Source organism: Pavona decussata, unplaced genomic scaffold, assembly GCF_977016875.1.
Source record: "Pavona decussata unplaced genomic scaffold, jaPavDecu1.1 SCAFFOLD_59, whole genome shotgun sequence".
Taxonomy (NCBI): Eukaryota; Metazoa; Cnidaria; class Anthozoa; order Scleractinia; family Agariciidae; genus Pavona; species Pavona decussata.
In genome coordinates, this window is record NW_028145481.1 from 1,008,247 (window position 1) to 1,028,940 (window position 20,694).

Sequence of the window (20,694 nt, forward strand, 5' to 3'; positions counted from 1 at the left end):
TTATTTTATTTATTTTTATTTGTTATCGTTATTATTGCTATTATTTAGCGTTTTTGGATTGAGCTGTTGACGAACCCCCAGTGTGGGGCTGGGTAACCTGTGCTGATCAATGCCTACAATCACACGGGTCAGCTGACTGCCTTACATTGCGCATGACAAATTTTGCCGGGAAGAGTCGCGGGAAGAGAAAAAATTGCACATGGAGTAACGACGTGAGGAAAAAAATTCCAATTTACTCGAACAAAATCCTTCACAAGATGGATATACCGCAACTTGCCACTATCTTATCGAGTACATTTGACCCAAACCTGAGGGAAGAAGCGGAAAAAAAGCTAAATGAGGTAAAGATTGCAAAACTTATGCTTTACGTACGTATGTGCGTGAAGAGTCTGCTCAATTGAGCTCAACTCATCACGATATTCGCAAGTCACTGACTGTTTAGTTTTATTTTCTTTTTGAATTCACATATAATTTAGATATGTATCAATAGATAGAACCAGTGTTCCAACATTTTCCCTGATGGCACTGTATTAGGGAAAAAACTTATGATTTTGAGACTTTCCGAGCATAGATTGAACGAAAAGATTGAACGAAAAGTTTGAACGAAACGTTTTGACGATTAAATGGATTTGCTTTTTTTTTGACAGATTCACAAAGTGCCGGGATTTCTGTCGCTTTTACTTCAAGTCGTGATGTCGAATGAAGTACAAATGGATATTCGGCAGTCTGGTAAGAAACAACAGACTAATACGTGGAAACTATTATCTAGTTTAATTAAACTTATTATCTATATTAATTAGCTTACAATGCAATTGTTGTAGTTGGTAATTGATGGATTTATAGTAAAACCAGCGGGAACCTTGGTTTATGTTCAGTTTAATCAGGGTAGCAAAGGCAGGTTTCACATACATGTACCTTATACCAAATTCATTCTATTTAATTTATTTTTTCAATACAATTTGCCCCCTCATACTTGAGGATTATTGGTTGGGGGTTAATTAGCGGACATTGATAAGTGTATTCATGTGTCGCATAATTCCCTAAATTGCTACTTGTCATGGCTCCTTATGGCTAATTGACATGTACTGTACGATTAATCGGGTTGATTTGGTCCGATTTCAGAAAGAATGTGATCGAGCAGCCGAAAATCAGCCTGATTTATAAACTCCATTTACAAAAATCTCTTGCAGTGCTATAGTTTTTTTCTTTGAATCAGGTTGATTTTCATCCCACACTTCACCAATTACGGAAAAAGGAATTGGCCTGTAACATGCAAAATGGCTTATGTATGCGATTGAACCTATGGGTGGTTTGCATTGATGCCATGTTGGTGGACAAAACAAAGAAAATTTGTCCACATAGTTTGCATAAAAGCGGCAGGGAACTCCCAGAGGAGAAAAATCTTATTGTTCCTGTCCACCAACATGGCCGCCATGATGTCACATGCAAATGATCATTAGTCAGCATATGCAAATTAGCATCATGCATGGATTTTTGGCCTATAGTATAAAGTACATGTATACATTACATGAACCTCTTTGCTTAGGAACTTGGTCTTTGCTCAGGGTCTCCATTTCTTGTCTTGAAGACAAGGCATGCACATGCAATCACCTACCCTATTATAGAAGGGACTCCTTTCACCCAGCTTTAACATATCGAAAATGTCTGAAAATTATTGTTCCAAATGAGCTCTATTTTAGTTATGAATTTACGATGTAATTTTGTACAAAAGGCTAAAACAAGGAATTAGCTGATTACTTTCCTTTAAAACAAGAACGATCATCACAAAAGAGGAACCAATACTTGGAATTTGTTCAGTTTTTAGCAAAAAGCAATTTTTTATGTTACATGTAATTCTTTGTGTTGAAAAAATAAATACAGGACTAAGTTTCTTGCAGTCTTTGTGCCAAAAAAGAGCTTATTTGGAGCAATTTCAAGATACTGTACATAATCACTTACAGTAGTTTTGCTAAAACCCTTAACCTTTTGTCCCTGCAGGTGGAATTTACCTTAAGAACATGATCTCTCAGTATTGGAAGGAAAGAGATCAGACTGAGCTTGTTGATGGTGTTCCCATGTTTGTGATTTCTGATCAAGATAAAGCTACCATACGAGAGAATATTGTCGAGGCAGTGATTCATGCTCCTGAACTTATAAGGTATTGATTTGTGATTCAGCAAGGATTTACACTTTAACCCCTAATATCAAAGAACAAATTCTCCTATCTTGTCCTCATACTTTCCTTATAAAAGTACTGTGGAGAAGTTATTAAAATATCAAGAAAATTTACCAAGGATGATCATATGCTTAATTCTCATAACCTCAGTCGTTGAATAAGCATTGATATTAAAAGGAGAAATTTGATGCTGATCACTGTTAGGGCTTAAAGGGTTAACAGTTATTGAGTAACATTCTTGATGTCCTGGATTTTTTAGATGAAATTAGAATTCTGAAATGGTGATTTCTGTGGAGGGTGGAAAAGTGTCCAATAAAAACTAGTAGAAAAGTTGTGAGAGTGACAATAAGAGCTTGCAGCAACAAATTCAACTCACAAAATTAATTGTGCCATTTTTTTTCTATGCTACATGTACATGTATCTTTGTTTTGCTCCACCTGAGCTTTGTCACCACAATAATAATAATAATAACAATAAAATATTATTATAATATTTTTGTTATTGTTATTACACACACTCTTGTGATTTTGAAATGTTTACGTGCCATTTGTTCTATTGCCCCACTTCTACTTCCCTAGTACATGCACATAGTACATACATGTACCATAGACACGCACACCTGTTACACACCTTGTAATACAGGATTTTGTTTTAACATTTAATGTTAAAACATTTAAAATTGCTTACAATTCCAGGTTGCAGCTCACCGTGTGTGTAAGTCAGATCCTTCGGCATGATTTTCCTGAGAAGTGGCCAGGAGTGATTGACAAGGTGAACGGATTTCTGGCCGAGAACAGTCAAGCGACATGGATGGGTGCATTGCTTACTCTGTACCAGATTGTCAAGAAATATGAGTAAGTTGAAAAGATTGCTTTTGTATTAAAAAATGTAAATTAACACAAAATGTACACACATTTCAAATCAGAGATCAGATGTCTTTCAATATACAAATTAGATCTCTTCTTTCAAAATTTTCATGGTTTTATGTTTGTGGAAGAATACTTTTTGAGTAGATGACCAAAATAGTATAGTGGCCTGTAAGTTCCATTTCCACAAAAATTGAACGAGTTTAACCAATCTCGTGCCCAGTCCTTAGGCTTTTTGGCCAGCGGTTGGTTGCCAGGAGAGACTGGGGAAATGGAAAAAATTTAAATTTTTGGTTGGCTGCTCCGTAACGGCTGGCATTTTATTACCGTAGAAATTCTGCGGCAATAAAATTCCAGTTCCCCAGAGTCTTTCGTGGCAACCAACCACTGGCCAAAGAGCCTGAGGACTCCCGGTACAAGACTGTTGTATTACCGAAAATGTTTTACATTATTATTCTGTAAAGATGCAAATTTTAGGAAATATACAGCAAAGCCAGATTTAAAAAAGAAAGATTCAAATGGAAATGAACATGAAAGCTAAAGGTGCACAATAATAATTATACATGCAGACAAATTTTTTCAATTTAAGGTGTCAAATGCACTCCTGTAAATTACATGGTCATTAATTACTGCTAGTAATAATATACATTTTTTTAAATCATTGACTAGTTTACAGCATTTGTTTTTTTGTGTTGTTTACATCATTTAAATGTTAAAAATATTTCCTTTAAAATTAGATTCAAGAAGCCAGATGAACGCCAAGTTCTTCACAGTATCATGCAAGTTCTTTTGCCGCAGCTCTATGCAAGATTCACGTCCATCGTTGAAGATGCCTCTCAGCCATCAGTAGAAATACAGAAGCAAATCCTCAAGATATTTTTTGCTCTTATTCAGGTAAGTAACTTTCTTTAATGCTTATCTGAAATCAAATCCAAGAAATTGTTTTCTTGTAGTAACTTTTATTACATTTGGTGTGTAGTATTATTGGGAAGGTTTTGAATCAGAAATGATTTTCCACACTCCATATTCAGAGGTTTTGCAATACAGCTGTGAGCCAAAACAACAGTCAGGTTTTTAAGTGTAGCTATAAATTATAATTGTCCCACTATTGCACTTTTGTTTTCAGTATGTCCTTCCCATGGAATTAATCACATCAGAGTCATTTGGAAAGTGGATGCAGATATTTCAGACTGTGATTGCAAGAGATGTGCCTCAGGTATGAATGTATTTAAAAAATAAATATTATTTGAAAATAAGTACATGTAAATAAATAAATAAATTAGTCCTTGTGGGGCTCAATAGAGCTTTCAGGGTATTGTAAATGCATTGTCGTCTGTATATGGTTGAATCCCACTCAGCACAAACACCTTTTTTATAATGTCCATCCCCTAAAACAGACAATTTAAATTGTTCCCTGCTGTAACTGATTGAGTCATTTTAACTTCATGATTATTGATGATCCTGATGGAGTTGACCATAGCAAACATTCATTATTTTAAAAGCCAGTCATGCCTTAATCATGCACAATAAAAAAAATTGATTTTGTTTTCAGGTGGCATTGGAAGGTGATGAGGAAGAACTGGCTAAGCTTCCTTGGTGGAAGGCCAAAAAATGGGCTCTTCATATTCTGTGCCGTGTATTTGAGAGGTAAAATTACGTGGAATTTATTGCACTTAAAGTAGTTACAGTATTGTACAACCAGCTGAAATTTCAACAGTACATTGTACTTGAGGCTAATTTTAAGGCTGCACAGCCCACTAGAGCCAGCTGGGTTTATTAATGATCGATCTCAGCTACATCCCTGGAAATGGAATCAAATCACCCAAAATGAGACAATTTAAACTTACAGTACATGTATCTGACCTATTGTTTGTTTTTGGCCCTAGTAAGGGGATTCTGATCAAAATTAATATTCTTCAAAATATCAAGTACACCTGTACGGCGGTATTAATATTTGCTTGCTCCTTAACCTTGTACTAGGACACTTTGAGATACTGTTACTTGACGTGTAACAGTGAACCAAGAGGGCCGGGGATAATAAATATTTATAATTAAGCATGTGTTGTTGGCACCTCTTGTCCATGTGAGCCACAAATTCCCACTACACGCCCTTCAGGCTTAACACGGAGAGGAGCATTATGAAGAGTTCAAAACCGACCCTTAACCCTTTGTGGACCAAATTAATTTTCATGAATTTTCAAACTTTTCAGTGGCTTCTGATTTAATAGCCATATCTCCAAAACTGTTTATCATATTTGGATAATTTTTTCACAAGTTAACTTGCAAGAAAAATGTTCATCAAAAAATTAACTTGTGACATTATACTACGTCATTATGACATCATAATATTAGTTAATATTTAACCAAAGGCAAAACCTCAATTAATTCTCCCATTTTCAAATGCGGATAAAACAAAAGTGAGCAGCTCAAAAAATCGGTTGTGTGGCCAATTATTTTCTGCAACTCCTAACTATTGTTTTGATACCTAATTTACCTAGTAATTACATCTATACAACAATAAAAAGTCACTTTTTCTGACCAAGGTACTCCTCTCGCAAGAGCAACAAATGAGATAAAGCAATATCGATCTCACTCCTCTCTTCACTCCATGCAATGTTTTCAAATGTAAAATGTGCAGGACGGCCACACTCTCTCTCTTCTTTGCCAGAATCGCGGTATTCGCTAGAGTCACTGTCTTCGTCTTCACTGATTTCGTCAGGAAACCTTGGCAAATCTTCTTCATCTTCTTCCATTGGAATTGAATCTAAGGACTCAGCGACATCGGGAATATCATCTTCGAAGCCTTCGATGTCCGATTCGACGCCATCGCAAGGAATATCAAAGGTTCCTTGGAAAAAGTCGATCACATTTTGAGCGGAATACATTATTTCCCTGCGTGACATGCTGTACAAAGATAATCGAGAATAAAAAGCCGGAAAATATCGATGAAACGCTCAAAGAAAGACGAAAATGTTCGCTAATGAAAGCTACAGGCACTGTAAACACGAAAGTAACCGTGGGGGCCTGGTAACTTTATTTGGGATCGCTGCTGAGTAAAAAAATTGCAGTCACCTAAGGTGTCCGATATATCGGACAGTGGTCCGCAAAGGGTTAAATATACATGTTCTTTTTTCAGGTATGGGACGCCTGGCTCAATAACAAAGGAATATGAACAGTTTTCTGAGTACTATTGTAAACAGTTTGCAGGTAAGACTTGCAGCATTTGTACATTCTCAAATAATTTTATTTGTGCTGGTCAAAAATAGTGAGCTTCTTTTTTATGTTAACGAGAACTTGTTTGTTTATTTTCTGTAGTCAGTGTGACACAGATTCTCCTAAAAGTGTTGGATCAGTACAGACGGAAGGTGTTTGTTGCACCACGAGTTCTTCAGCAGACTGTAAACTACTTGAAAAATGGGTTAGTTTCAACAGTAATTATTTCACAGCAACTACAGTTACATTGTAGATCAGGTCATTTTATTTTACATATTGGGATGTCATTTCAACAGCTGTACCAGTTTACAACAAACGATACACTGAAAAGCAAAAAAAGGTTAATACCTAGAGGTCACTGATCAAAACTGAACAGATTTCTTTTTATTTTAGGATTTCAAACTCACTTCACTGGAAAATAATGAGGCCACATATACAGGTAGTGTATTGTTTGTTTAAAATCAAGTGTTCCCCTTGTGTTGGTTCATTTTCTTTATAATACAGCAGTACCAATGACATGCGACCTACAGTTACATGTACTGCCTTTAAAAGAATTGAGTTAAGTTGTGTTTTGGTGGACATTGATCACAATAAAGCTGTTGAAATTATTTTGAATTCTTACAAGATTTCAAGATAACAGAGCCAAGCAGTTGATGATCGTACCCGCTAAAAGAAAGTAAAGCGAGATTAAAATTAAATTTCCAGACCAGTTCAAGCTAAAAGAGCAAAAATGTTGTTAATTTCACTGCATGTGAGAATTTGCTCTGTGTACCTCATACGCATCTCTGATTTTACTTCAAATCATCACGTGCGGCAATTAAAAATTTTTAATTCAAAAATATGGTATCCTCAAAACGATGTTCTTTCTTTTAGTTGCACTGGCCTGGAAATCATCTTTGATCAAAGTTTTATCATTAATTTTGTCAGTTGGTAAAATTGTAAATTTCTTGGCTCTGTTGCATAATTAAATCTTTTCAGAATTCAAAATAATTTCAACACCTTTACTTTGATTGATGTCTTCCAAAATGCAACTTTATCTGACTCTTTTTCAAGGCGGTACCTACATGTATCACTTCAGTGTTATTGGTAACCACTGTACAATAACAACCTTGTTGTGAAGTTGAGTAAAATCTGGATAGGTACTTGTAGTGTACCCTGTTTTACTGGGTGGGTGCCTCACATGGGAGGTCACATCAATGAGTGACTTATAGGCTGTTGTGGGAAAGATTTTAAAAAAGGAAACAAACTTTCAACTTTCTTTCGTCAACTTTCAACTTTATTAATCTTTGTACAGTGGAACCTATCCTTACGGACACCTCCCTATAACGGACAGTTCACTTGGTCCCTGAGAGACCGAAATCCATATAAAGCCTACCTCTCTAAAACGGACACCTCTATAATGCGGACACTTATTCCTGTCCCCTTGGTGTCCGCAATAAAGAGGTTTGACTGTAGTTTAATATTACAATGACACTTGGCCTGCAAATAGCATTCGCTAATCTAGGCGGGTAGTGTAGGATTATTTACCTTAGTCAAGAGTACAGTAATTGCACAGCGAATTAACATAAATATGATTAAAATAGTTTTACAATAGTCTTAGATTGAAAGCAAACAATTTAACAGACTCATAAGTTAGAGAAAATACAATCATACATATGTAATATTATCAGGTAAATAAATTAATATCAATTAACATGAATGACAAACAAAAACGGTAATAGAAGGTGATTAAACGAGACAATAATTTCAGTGACAACAAGAATATGAAACAAAACAAACAAATAAACAGACAAAAAAAAAACAGGCGAAGTGTCCCTTACTTAGTTTTCTAGGACTGAGCATGTACATTGTCTACATACAACATTCTATTATTTGTTTGTACTAGTACAAGTTTGTTCCTGTGTAAACACATCTTTACTGTAATCTAATCTGTCATTAATTACTTTAAGCTATAGGTGTGCATTATTACAGTTTTTGTATGTTGTTGTCCTGACAGGCAATAATTCAAGACGTTGTTTTTCCCTTGATGTGTTACACTGATGAGGACGATGAACTTTGGCAAGAAGATCCATATGAGTTTATCAGAGTTAAATATGGTAATTAGCACAACTTCAGCATATTTATTGACATTAATTTTATGAAAAATTATGTATGTACAAGCTTTGCTCTTTGATCTACATAATGTAAGAACAGTTACTATGACAGCTGGCTGGCTTCCAGAGGAGTCTGCTGTAGAAAATTGTCTGTCTAAAGAAGCCTTAGAAATGGTTAACCCTTTAACCCCTAATATCAAAGAAAAAATTCTCCTATCTTGCCCCCATGCTTTTGTTATAAAAGTACTGGGAGAAGTTATTAAATATCTGGAGTTGAATAAGCATTGATATTACAAGAAGAAATTTTTTTGCTGATTACTGTTAGGACTTAAAGGGTTAAGGGAAATGTGTGCTTTAAAGAAAGGTGCCCATATTAAAGAGGGGTCTGTCTCAGAGTGGCCACCTCTCTAACATTGTAAGTGTGCATGGAAATGTATGACTCTTATGATAGAGTTAAATTATTGTTTGTTAACAGATATCTTTGAAGACTTTGTTTCACCTGTGACGGCAGCAGCCACCCTTCTCCACACAGCTGTTTCCAAGAGGAAACAAGTCCTTGATCCTACCATGGTGTTCTGTGTACATTTGCTAAATGTGCCAGCAGAGCAGCGTGACCCTCGGCAGAAAGATGGAGCTCTTCACATGATTGGAACCTTGGCTGATGTGTTATTAAAGGTAATAAAATTATTTTGAGATGAACAGTCATATGTAAGCTAAACGTAAGCTATGCTGGGGCAGTATTAAGCAGCTAGGAGCATAGTATACATGTACCTCCCCCTTGGATAGAATGCTAGTCCATCCCAGGATTACCATTTGCAGTACTGTATATCTTTGTTATGATATCCTTGTAACCACTGAAATTCTATGAAAATGAAATAGATAATAAGTGTACGTAAATTCTCAGAAAAAATTTTCTGAGCCCCCAGCGGGAATCAAAACAACGACATTTCCAATAACTAGCTTTGATGCTCTAACCACTGAGCTATGGGTGACTCATGCGGTGAGCAGGTCGCAGGCTTTGGGGTTATGTCTCAGGACTTCGCATCTCGCGAGTACACTGGACACTAATCATATAAGCAACACACTAAATTATCTGCATCTTGCAGGCACATTAAATAAGTGTTATGTACACTTAAAGATTTAGTGAACCAGCCATCCACCCAATGCTATGAAATTGAAATAGATAATAAGTAGTAATAAGCTAGGAAATTTTTTTTCTGATAATTTACAAGACTTATTATCTATTCATTTATTCAGAATGACCAATCTAATTCAGATCGGCTTGAGCAGCCATTTTTCCAGCTGGGAATAACCACTGTGGGCCGGCTTTGATTCAGACACCGTAGAAGTCTGCTTGGCCATCCCACCTTCACCTGTACTATACAGTACTCTGTTTGCAGCTTTCAGTTCATTATTCATTATTGTACAAAACCTGGAGAGGGTGATAACAAAACCTTCATGATATGATGAATTTAATTTTTACCCCTTCATTGTTTGCAGAGAAAAATGTACAGGACACAGCTTGAAAATATGTTGGTTCAACATGTTTTCCCTGAGTTCACAAGTTCCCTGGGATATCTCCGAGCCAGGGTAAGGTACAGGCTGTTTTATCTGGTACAGTGTTGCATGTCTTGTATGCCTGTGTAAAATAATGTAGAAAGCCTCAGAAATATTGGTAGAAACATTGTCCTTGTTCTTTTTGTTCTTCTGTGAACCTTGTGCTTCATCAATAACAGCAATTGTTGTATGTTTTCACATATTATGGAATGCAGTTGTACCTAATGAGTTGTGCAGTTTAATTAGGAGATCACTTAATAGATCGAGCTGAACAGTTTTCTAACTGGCTGTAAGCCCCAATAGTGAAAACCATGGTCAACATGTAATTTCTCCTCACAATATCAATACTTGATCAAACAAACAGATCATAAGAATAGAGAAAATGATCATTATTTAAAACACATTCTCTCAACTAATACAATGATAATATACGTGTAGAACAGTGAGTACAGAATGTTTGTTGATACAGCTGTATTCTGCCATACTATAAAGTGCTTAAATTTAATATGACATCAACTCAGTTCAATGCTCTGTTATCTTGTTGCTTTCCTAGGCTTGCTGGGTTTTGCACAGTTTCGGAGACATAACTTTCAAAAATGAAAGAAATCTTGCTACAGCTGTTGACTCTGCACGACTGTGTTTGACTGAAGACAATGATCCGCCAGTCAAAGTCGAGGCAGCCATTGCTTTGCAGTTTCTCATAGAAAAACAGGAAGAATGTAAGATAACCTTTCATTTGTTTTAGAATAACTTTATTAAGAATTTAGAATTAATATTTTAATACTGAGAAACTGTTGGGAACAGTAAAAATTGTGTCTAATCCAGGGAAAATGTTTTTTGTTGTAATTGTCTAAATTTTTTGTGCATTGTTAAGCAAAATTCATTGCTTTAAGCATTTTTGTTCTTGTAACAGTTCTGAAAGTGTTCTCCGAAGTTTCAATTTTCTTTTATTATGCCAGCTGATGAATTCTCAAAAGATCTTTATTTTTTTGTTCTTTGCAAGAAGTAAACAAACTGAATCGATTGCTGGTTTCCCTGGTGCAGATGTAGTAGATAAATGTACATAATAATAAATTTATTGCAAAATTAGTGGAAATTTGTAATGTTATTTATGCAGTTTAGATGGCTGATTTTACATTTTATTATTTTTGCAGCTAAGAAATATATTGAACCGCATGTACGTCAGGTTATCCTGGGTAAGTGATTCAGATATTTTTTTTTACATTTGTGTTATTTTGAGAATGTTCATGCTTGTGAAGGTCAATCTTTCCTGGCCCCCCTCGAGTATTGATTAACATCTTGTTCCTTTTTCACCCTTTTCAGAGTTGCTAAAGGTGATTCGTGAAACAGAGAATGATGACCTTACAGGTGTCATGCAAAAGCTCATCTCTACATATGGAGACCAACACCAGGTGGCAGGCATTGCAGTTGATATTGCCCAAGATCTGGTGAGTTGGTGGTATTCTTAAGTTCGCAAGCATGTAGCTAAGAAAAACCGTAGAAGGCTCATAACTAAACCAGCTGAATCTTTTGGACTGCGTAACAAAGATGATCTGTTTGTGAAATGGCAGAGATACAGCACAAGCACTGAAATCCTAAAATTTCCAATCATTTTCAGATTTGTTTTTTAAGGAAGTTACACTTACAATGTGCCAATAATTATTAATAGAAGTTACCCGAGTTCTCAACATTTTATGGTCATTTCTTAATGATTAACCGTGTTTTGATTTTTGTTTAATTTACAGGCAGGGACCTTTATCCAACTGTTAGATGGTGAAGATAGTGATGAGAAAGCCGTTACTGCCATGGGAATTCTGAACACATTAGAGACCATGTTGAATGTAATGGAAGCATCAAAAGAGGTAGGAATGTTAGTATATGTAATAGGACTACATGCTGTCCAATTTGGAAATAATTGGATTAGAAAAATTCGGAGGACTGCCAAATTGGACGAGGCTGTAGGCTGAGTCCAATTTGGCAGTCCGAGGAATTTTTTGAATCCAATTATTTCCAAATTGGACAGCATGTAGTCGTATTACCTATTAATTAAATTGTGTATTATTTAAGGGTAAAAAATAATGCTGATTTTGTCAGGAATATATCATTTCAAAATATCTTTGGTATCCAAATTAATAGTTAATTTGGATCGGTATCCAAATTAATAGTTAATTTGGATCGATATCCAAATTAACAAATAATACAATGGTTGCTTGAATGGGATTTCTGACTAGCAATATAATTATGGGATGCAATTTCATTCAAATACTTAATCATGATCTTGTGATTATTTCATCCACGTGTGCCAAGAGAGGAAGGGGAGGGGGGAGGGGGAAGGGGGGGTAAACATTTGGCCAAATGGAGAAGGAGCCTATTGGAAGATGGGCTTTAGTGAGGCATACTTTAGCATCAGTACTACCAAAAGGGAAATTACATGAAAAAGAAAAAGACTTAAGATTTGTTTTAGTCTCCAAGCGGTACATGTATGTTGGCATAAAGGAATCCTTGATGTTGATGATATCATATGTTTCTCTGGTGGTTGTATAAACACTTCTGGTGAAGTAGGCTCCGAAACTTGTTTGTGAGTCATTGCCCTCATACAAGTTTTAAGCTTTTTTATGTGGTAATTTATTTTGTGTGTAATTTGTTTTCAGATTGTCCATCAGCTGGAACAAGTAGTGATCTCGTTAATTGCGAAAGTCCTGGAGCTTTCTGTAATGGGTAGGAAATATTCTGATCAGATTCTGTATCATTAAATGAATAATTATGAGATTGTTTATTAGATTAATACTGCTTGACTGCTGATTGCATTCTTGAATTGTAACCAGTATTACTTTTAGAGTTCATCTGTGAATTTAAGTCTGTTTATGGTCTTACTTGTGTATTTGTTTTGTTTTTCAGAGTTTTATGAAGACATTTTATCCATCATCTGTACCTGCACATGCTTTGAGATCTCTGAGTCTATGTGGTCTGTGTTTTATATGTTGTACGAGGCTTTTCAGAGAGATGCTTTTGACTATTTTGCAGGTAATTATAAATAATAATCATGATTGTAATCATTGTTATTATAACTGACAATGTTATTTACAATGTATAATTTATGTGGAGAATATCTAGCCTCCTGTCAAAACTGTTCACTGTTATATCTTAAGTTATTCCTTTGGCTTACAACTAATGTTTGTCTCTTTCAGAAATGATGCCCTGTCTGCACAACTACATCACAGTGGACACGCCTGCCTTTTTAGCAAATCCAAAGAACTTAGAAATTATATACAACATGTGTAAAAAGGTCGGTTTTATTTTTGGACAAGTGTGCTCTTTATCTCTATATCCAGAGCCATCTGACAATTTAATTTAATTACATGACTCTTACTCTGTAATAGAGCCAAAATAATGTAAATTTTTGCTGATATTTGTAATAAACCAAAATTGAATTTTAAAACGACAATAACCATCCTCGGTCTCATTTCATTCATTTCTTAACCTTTGTATATTATTCAAGATTTTATCAGTTTTATTTGTTAACATATTTGTTTATTAACCATCAGATGATGACAGACTCTTCAGCACAGGAGGATCAGCAGTGTAACGCAGCCAAATTGTTGGAAGTAACAATCCTTCAGTGCCGTGGCCTTATAGATCAGGTTTGACAACAATGAAGCTTGAGATAAGTTTTGATTCTTTTTCAAAAAATAATTCACATTGCGCTCTTGGTGAAAGCCTAGAAATTGACCAACTTTGTCCCAAGAATCTAAAAGTTAACTGGTTTTCTTTCTAAAACGGCTAACACTTCTCACTGTATTTTTTGTTTGTTTGTTTTCTTGTAGTGGCTCCCATTCTATGTTGAAGCAGCTTTGGAAAGATTGACAAGGGAGGTGAAGGAGAGTGAATTACGAACCATGTGCTTACAAGTGGTAAGAAAACCAGTAAACATGAGAGCTGTTCAAAACACACCTTTACATTCTATGTTGTAGTGCTAGATTTCCTCAACACTGGTCGGGTTACTGTCCTTTAACGCTGTTATTTGGGAAAAGGAATATGTGATAATCCGAAAGTACTTTTGGAGCAGAAGTCTTTGGGTTATACTGTCTTGTACTAGCTTGTACTTTTGACAGTAAATCTTCCAGAAAATAGCTCTTTTAAAATCTCATCCTAAAAAAAAAATAATTGTAAATTTGTATAGTGCATAATTCCATGCACTCTCCAGATTGAAGTGGAATTTGGGAATTTGGAGATGTTGTTTTTTGAGGAGAGGGGAAAACCGAAGTACTCAGAGAAAAACCACTTGGAGTAAGGACGACAAACTCAGCCCACATATGACGCTGAGTTCAAGAATCAAACCTAGGTTGCATTGGTTGGAGGCGAGTACTCTCACCACAGCACCATCCCTGCTCCCCTCTAAACTCTGTGGCTGTAGTTTTCTTCCTGTGAGTCAGTGCCATAATAATTAAATGAGTGCAAAACTATGATACTCTAGCCTGCATGTAGACATTTGCTGCTTCAGAGAAAGTTCATGTCTGCATAAACACCACAGCTTCACAAAGCCATTACATGATCAATACCTACACTGATTAGCTGTGCTGGCTATGACAACTAGTTGCAGTCAATCAAAAAGTGACCCCTCAGCTGTGTGGAGTGTTCTACCCTTTTACAGATTATCCTTATGACTTTTTTTTCTTTCTTTCTTTTTTTGTGTATATAGATTTACTGTGCCATTAAATTGTGATGAATAAATAAATAAATAAATAAATAAATAAATAAAAAAGTCACTAAAGCACACACAGCCCTTATAGTGTTCATATCTGTGTTTGCAGGCTATAGCAGGGTTGGTATACAACGCACCTCTTCTTCTGAGCATCCTGGAGAAACTACAGTTTCCAAACACTCAAGAAACAGTCACAGCACAGTTCTTCTCTCAGTGGGTGAATGATTATGACTGCTTCTTTGGGTAAGCACATAATAGTAATAATAATAATAATAATAATAATAATAATAATAATAATAATAATAATAATAATAATAATAATAATAATAATAATAATAATAATCTTTATTAACATATACCAAGCAGCTGAAATTGTTATTTACAAGTTAAAAGTTGAGAAAAGAACTATTAAAACCTATTTACAATTCATTCCAATTTCGAGACTAATTTTCAAGCACAAACTTTGTAAGAAAATACAAATGTCATAATAATAATAAAAATAATAAAAACCAACATCTTAATCAACATATTCCAAACTATTTACAAGTTAAAAGTTCCAATTCCAAAAAACAGAAAAACAACAATTCACAGAAAATCAATAATAATAATAATAATAATAATAGTAATAATAATAATAATAATAATAATAATAATTAATAACTTATATTGCTTCTTATAACATCGAATGATCAAAGGCGCATTACAGCATGGAAACTAAACTTTATGTTACAAACACACTTGTCACTGGTAATGTAACAAACATCTGTCCCCAAAGTTATCAGCACTGAATTTATCCTTACAATATCACTGCTTGATCAAACGTACGGGTTAGGAGAATGTAGGAAGTGATTACCAAAGATCAATTAAAATGATTCGATGTTTGAAGAAATTTGTTCAACAAGCAGTTTTGCTGTTAGGTTTACAGGTTTACTTGCAACTCAGTAGTACCCATTTATACATCTGCATGCAGAAAGACTTTGGAATAGCACCAATTGTTTCAGAGTGGATATCTTAATAATAATAATAATAATAATAATAATAATAATAATAATAATACAATACAATACAACTTTATTGATTCCATCCACTAATGGTTTTTCAGAAACCAATTACAATGAGATATATTAAAGAAACAAAATACAATATAAATACTATAAGATATCTAAATAAAGGATAATGCGTATATTACACATCCTCAGAACTACCAACGAATTAGAATACAACATCATAAGATTTGCATTGCAATGATAACAATAATAATAATAGTAATAATAATAATAATAATAATAATAATAATAATAATAATAATAATAATAATGATAATAATATACTTAATATACTTAATATTTATTTATGTAGCGCTGGAAATCACTGCTTGTCCTAAGTGCTTTACAATAATAATGATGATGATGATGATGATAATAATAACACAACTTCAACGCTAGTACGTCCTAAAATTGCAACATTATAAAAATTATTTAATGCATTGAAAGGCAGAGCTAAAATTACATTCCATTGTGCTGACAAAGATTATAAGGTGAAAGAGAGAAAAATGTATGTAAATGGCAAAATCTCTGAAAAATCGCTCACCAGCTGACAAAATTAATTTGGTGAGAAACATTAATTTTTATCCACTGTATGAGGGACTTATCCACAAATAAGGGATTTCTTCACTCTGTTTCACAAACTGAAGCCCGGACTTAAACCCCTTATCCATCCAACGTGTTAACCAATTTGCCATATTATTCTCTGGTTAATTTTGTATGTATTATTTCAGTATCCATGATCGCAAGATGTTTGTGTTGGGGTTCTGTGCACTGATGGGTCTTCCAAGAGAGATGAGACCGCAGGCTTTACAGATGTGCTCGCCCCAGATCCTACCGGCCTTGTTAGTTGTATTCTCAGGCCTCAATAGAGCGTACGAAAGTAAGTAAATAAAGCATTTTCCCTTACAACCTTGGGGTCATACAGCAAAATATCCGTCCACAGTAAATGGCGGTTTGCGGGCAGCATTCTACGGATTACAATAACTGAAGCAGATTAGCTTATCAACTGTCATGTGTCTTTTTCTTCAGGCCGAGGTGATGATAATGATGACGATGACGATGATGATGAGGGAGAAAGTGATGAGGGTATGCTTTAAAGTTTTTTCTTTGTCCTGTTTCGCCATTTATGGGCTTCATTTCTATTACTTGTAGACTGGACGTATCACGAAAAAGCACATCTCTTCTCGAAACGAAAGTCTTGCAAAAGAAAGAAAAAGCAGAACTTAGCAAGTGCTCTTGGTATCCAAAAAAAATAAAAATTGGGCGTAACCATGCATTTTCGAGAAATAATAAAGCTTCAATTTGGAAAAAAGACAACGCCATGCTTTGTATTTTCCTGACTTTTTTTACAATAATTGTTGCTTATTTTTCTTTAAAAGATGCCCCGCTACCCCCCGTTTTCTTTCTGGATTCCAGTAGCCCACACTAGGATCTACTTTTCCCGCATAGTCATAAACTGTACAACAATACTTCTGTATTAGTAGGCACCGTCCTTAATACTCGGCGAGTAGATTCAATGCTCCTTGATGAGCTGCTCCGTTTTTTGTTCATTGTTTGTCTTTCTTTTAGACGAGCTAGCAAGTGACGAGGACGAAATCAACGAAGATGATGTACAATATATCGAAGGTCTTGCAAAAAAGGTTGGCTGTTAGTTCTCATGAATTTGCGTAAAGATTGTCATTACAGGTTTTTAGATCTTTGCAGATTGGAACAGGCACATGCACTTGCGTGACTTTCGTGGTTGCGTGACGCTCCTTTTGCAGAAGTAAACATTGCGTGACATGTACGAAAGTGAAGTGAAGGAGTGCAAGGGTTCTTCATTGCTGTTAAGATTGTCTGGTCCCCAATGTGAAGTTGCAGTGCGGTGTATATAACTGTTATTATTTATCTTTTTTTTTTTCACTGTAGCGTTTATGCTTTCCTCTTTTTGCTACTCTTTGTTTTAACTTTAATTCAAGTCCCTAAAAGTTGATCTCGATTTGTTGCAGGCTGCAGAACACTTGGACGATGAGGAAGTGGAAGACGAAGAAACGGCGCTTGAAAACTTCACGACATCCGTGGACAACGAAGAAACTGATGAATTTATCGCCTTCAGGGCTTCAATTCAAGGTATAACCACGTCTGCGTCATTTAAAACGCAAATTACTTTATTAGTGAATGATAGAGTGGTTTCCAATTAAGCGTTGAAAGTAATTTTGCGGTTTGCTTTAGTTTTGCCTTGATACGCTCAAAACTCGCGCCAATTTTTCAACCAATGACAAGCAAAATCAAACGTGCCTCGCTTGCACGCGTTTTCCCGCGCTTGGCGCCGGTTACAAGTATTTCCTTCAAATTCTGATTGGTTCAATGCATTGTTCGCGTCAGTCGTGATTGGTCAGAGTTAGAGCAGTTTTCAATTGAGTGTCGAAAGTAATTTCGCGTTTGCTTTGGTTTTGCATTACTACGCTTTGTGATTGGTTAACAAAACTCGCGCCATTTTCTCAACCAATAGGAATCCAAACCAAAACCAATCGTGTTTTGGCCGCACGCGTTTTCCCGCGCTTGGCGCCAGTTACATCTATTTGCTTCGAATTCTGATTGGCTCGTTGTGTTGTTTACATCTGTTGCGATTGGCCAGAGTAATTACTTTGGTTTTGGTTTTACGACACTCGACTGAAAACTGCCCTAACTCCTGTTACTGTAATAATTACAATCCTTGTTTCCCAGATGGTTAAAAGTCTCAACAATGAGCGGGTTGCTTCCCAGGAGTCAACTTTGACATTACCTCTCCTGGCTATCAACAACAGAACTTCGCGCCTTTGCGAACGAGTCGAAAGCACGGCCTGGATTTGGTTATGGCATTTTTGCGATGTTTCTCGTGAGGTTAGGTCGTAGACTGTCGCATAACTCAGGATAGTTCCGTCACAAGCATTTGTTGTTGTTTTTTTCTTTTTAGCCCTGCAGACTAGCGACCCGGAGTGGTATTCAGAACTGACTAGTATTCTGAATGGCGTGCAAGCCAAGGCTCTACAGGACGTGTTTGTGCAGGCCGAGCAGAGAAACGCTGCTTTAGGTGAGCAGAAATATAAATATACAGTGCCGGGAAGGGAGATTTGAGGGGGCAGGGAGGGGGGATGACTCAAGACTTTTGGCTTTGATTGGGTGTGTTATTATGGGGAAGACATACAAAATGGCCACCCTCGCGTGCGAGTCACACTAGAGAGACATCAAGTTTCTCGCGGTTTTCGCATTTCTCGTACACAAACCCTTCAAAAAATTTTGCCTTGGAGGTTGCGGAAACTCGAGGCAGGCCAAGTTGGTGTCTGATAGGGGCTCAGAACTTGATATTGTAGTCACGTTAGCAAGTCGTTGAAAAGTTCCTGACAATGTTCGGTTTATTTTTGCAACAGAATCCAAGAGAATAGAGCAGCAAGGAGGCTACATGTTCACAAACATGGCGGTACCTCCAACGTTCAACTTTGGACAGTGACAGGACTATGGCTTATGGCGAGTCACTTAGCAAAGATGTGTTAATGCCGCCAGACAACTTGGAAACACATTTGACTTCCCAGGAAATTGAGACAGTTTGTAGGGAAAGAGTTCTCTTACTTGTGCAGATGACATGAAAATTATTGATTGATTGTTTGGCTTCAAAGTTAATCTTTGCACAACGGAACAGGCACATGCACTTACGTGACTTGCGTGGTTGCGTGACGCTGCTTTTGCAGAAGTAACGTATTGCGTGACGTGCAGTACGAAAGTGAATTGAAGGAGTGCAAGAGTTCTTGATTGCTGTTAAGATCCCCTACTCCCAGATGCGAAGCTGTAGTACGGTGTACATAATTATTTTATTAAGGGTCAGTTCTACGGTTCTCATTCAATTTGAAGTTTCACAAGCGCTATTTTGATCAAAGATCGAAAACGTTTTTGGCAGGGAAATTGTAGGCGTTTTGGAAAAACACTAGAAAGCTACCAAATACTTGACAAGCCTAAAAACAGTTGGCATTTCCTTTATCTCCTTTCCTTTAATACAAGGAATTGTAAGGTTTCGAGAGAGCGTCTGAGAAAGCCCTGATATTGGGCTGTTTACTGTTCAGTTTTCCCAGGAGGAAAGTAGAGAAAATGTGTCAGATTTTTCATTTGATTCTCGCAGACAACAAACGTAACTTTGGTTAACTACACGGTTGATTTCAGTGCACATAAAAAAATCTTCTAAAGAGCGCTTTCCTGTGGGCCTGTTCAATGTTAAATTTTCCCTTTTTTGGAAATGAGGGAAAAGTGTTGTATTGGTCCTTGAACACTCGAGGCCACTTTTAAGCAGAGGTAAAACTGCCGGTTCTCTGTACAGTTGATAGTGGTGAAGGTAGAGAACAACAAAGCTGAAACAAGTGACTGATTTTGGACACGGAGAATGGAAAAACGAAAAATAGAAAGAAAGAAACAGCGTTATTTTTGTTAATGAAAGAGCAAGATACAGGCAGGCCTTTTTTCTTGTCACGTTTTACTACAGCAATCAGAATCTGAAGTCAGTTATGCTGACTCCATTATCTAATTATTATTTTTTAACAACATCGGGTTTACATGCTTTTGCCGTAGAAAGTTCGAGTTAAACAAGTGAAATGATTCTGATTGTTGTAATGAATTGTCTTCATAGTGCAGAGCGTCTTAGATAGTTGAGGGACAGATCAAGATAAGCAGAAACTCAAGCGTAAAGTGGCTAAAATGACTCTTGCAAAACATTTTATTAAAAGAGCAAAACAAATACTTCTCAGTTGGTCAATTCAAGCAGCACTTTGTGCTTTGTTACGTATATATAAAGGATTTTCACACTTTTATTTCATTAAAAGAATTAGTTTCACCTCTCTAGACATCTTTGTAAAGTGACAAAAGCATAGAACAAACGATAAACAATGGAAATCCGAGCAAACTGCTTTTTCCAACGAATGTTTGGTTTATCAACAGAGTTGATAAAATTTCAGCAGCAATACGAACGATTGTGCGTTTTGAGATCCGATCCATTTCGATGCAGCCTACAACAATTTCGTGTTGCGAGTCCTAAGTG

General features: G+C 36.0%; 1 protein-coding gene across 2 annotated transcripts; it reads left to right on the forward strand.

The window, feature by feature from the left end:
• The first annotated feature begins 151 nt into the window (after positions 1-151).
• Positions 152-20,498, forward strand: LOC146479314 (importin-7-like). 2 transcript variants are annotated; one of them, XM_085110944.1, is made up of 29 exons: positions 152-341; positions 648-729; positions 1,999-2,158; positions 2,872-3,030; positions 3,780-3,936; positions 4,169-4,258; positions 4,595-4,689; positions 6,179-6,249; positions 6,358-6,460; positions 6,649-6,694; positions 8,252-8,351; positions 8,824-9,023; positions 9,849-9,938; positions 10,459-10,624; positions 11,060-11,101; positions 11,229-11,353; positions 11,651-11,767; positions 12,557-12,623; positions 12,804-12,929; positions 13,094-13,191; positions 13,451-13,546; positions 13,730-13,816; positions 14,717-14,850; positions 16,385-16,533; positions 16,683-16,739; positions 17,223-17,293; positions 17,642-17,762; positions 18,589-18,705; positions 19,043-20,498. In XM_085110944.1, exons 1-29 carry the CDS (start codon positions 153-155, stop codon positions 19,120-19,122), a joined length of 3,195 nt encoding a protein of 1,064 aa, XP_084967070.1. In that variant the 5' UTR covers position 152; the 3' UTR covers positions 19,123-20,498. The 2 variants fall into 2 exon arrangements, 1 of the variants encoding a protein (XP_084967070.1); XR_014864942.1 differs by lacking the exon at positions 19,043-20,498 and having other exon boundaries at positions 17,223-17,292; positions 17,640-17,762.
• Positions 20,499-20,694: the final 196 nt, after the last annotated feature.

Coding starts and splice junctions, on each gene's coding strand:
- LOC146479314 (XM_085110944.1), top strand. CDS start 153: ATGACAAATTTTGCCGGGAAGAGTCGCGGGAAGAGAAAAAATTGCACA. Junction 342..647: donor CGGAAAAAAAGCTAAATGAG/GTAAAGATTGCA, acceptor TTTTTTTGACAG/ATTCACAAAGTGCCGGGATT. Junction 17,294..17,641: donor TCGAAGGTCTTGCAAAAAAG/GTTGGCTGTTAG, acceptor GATTTGTTGCAG/GCTGCAGAACACTTGGACGA.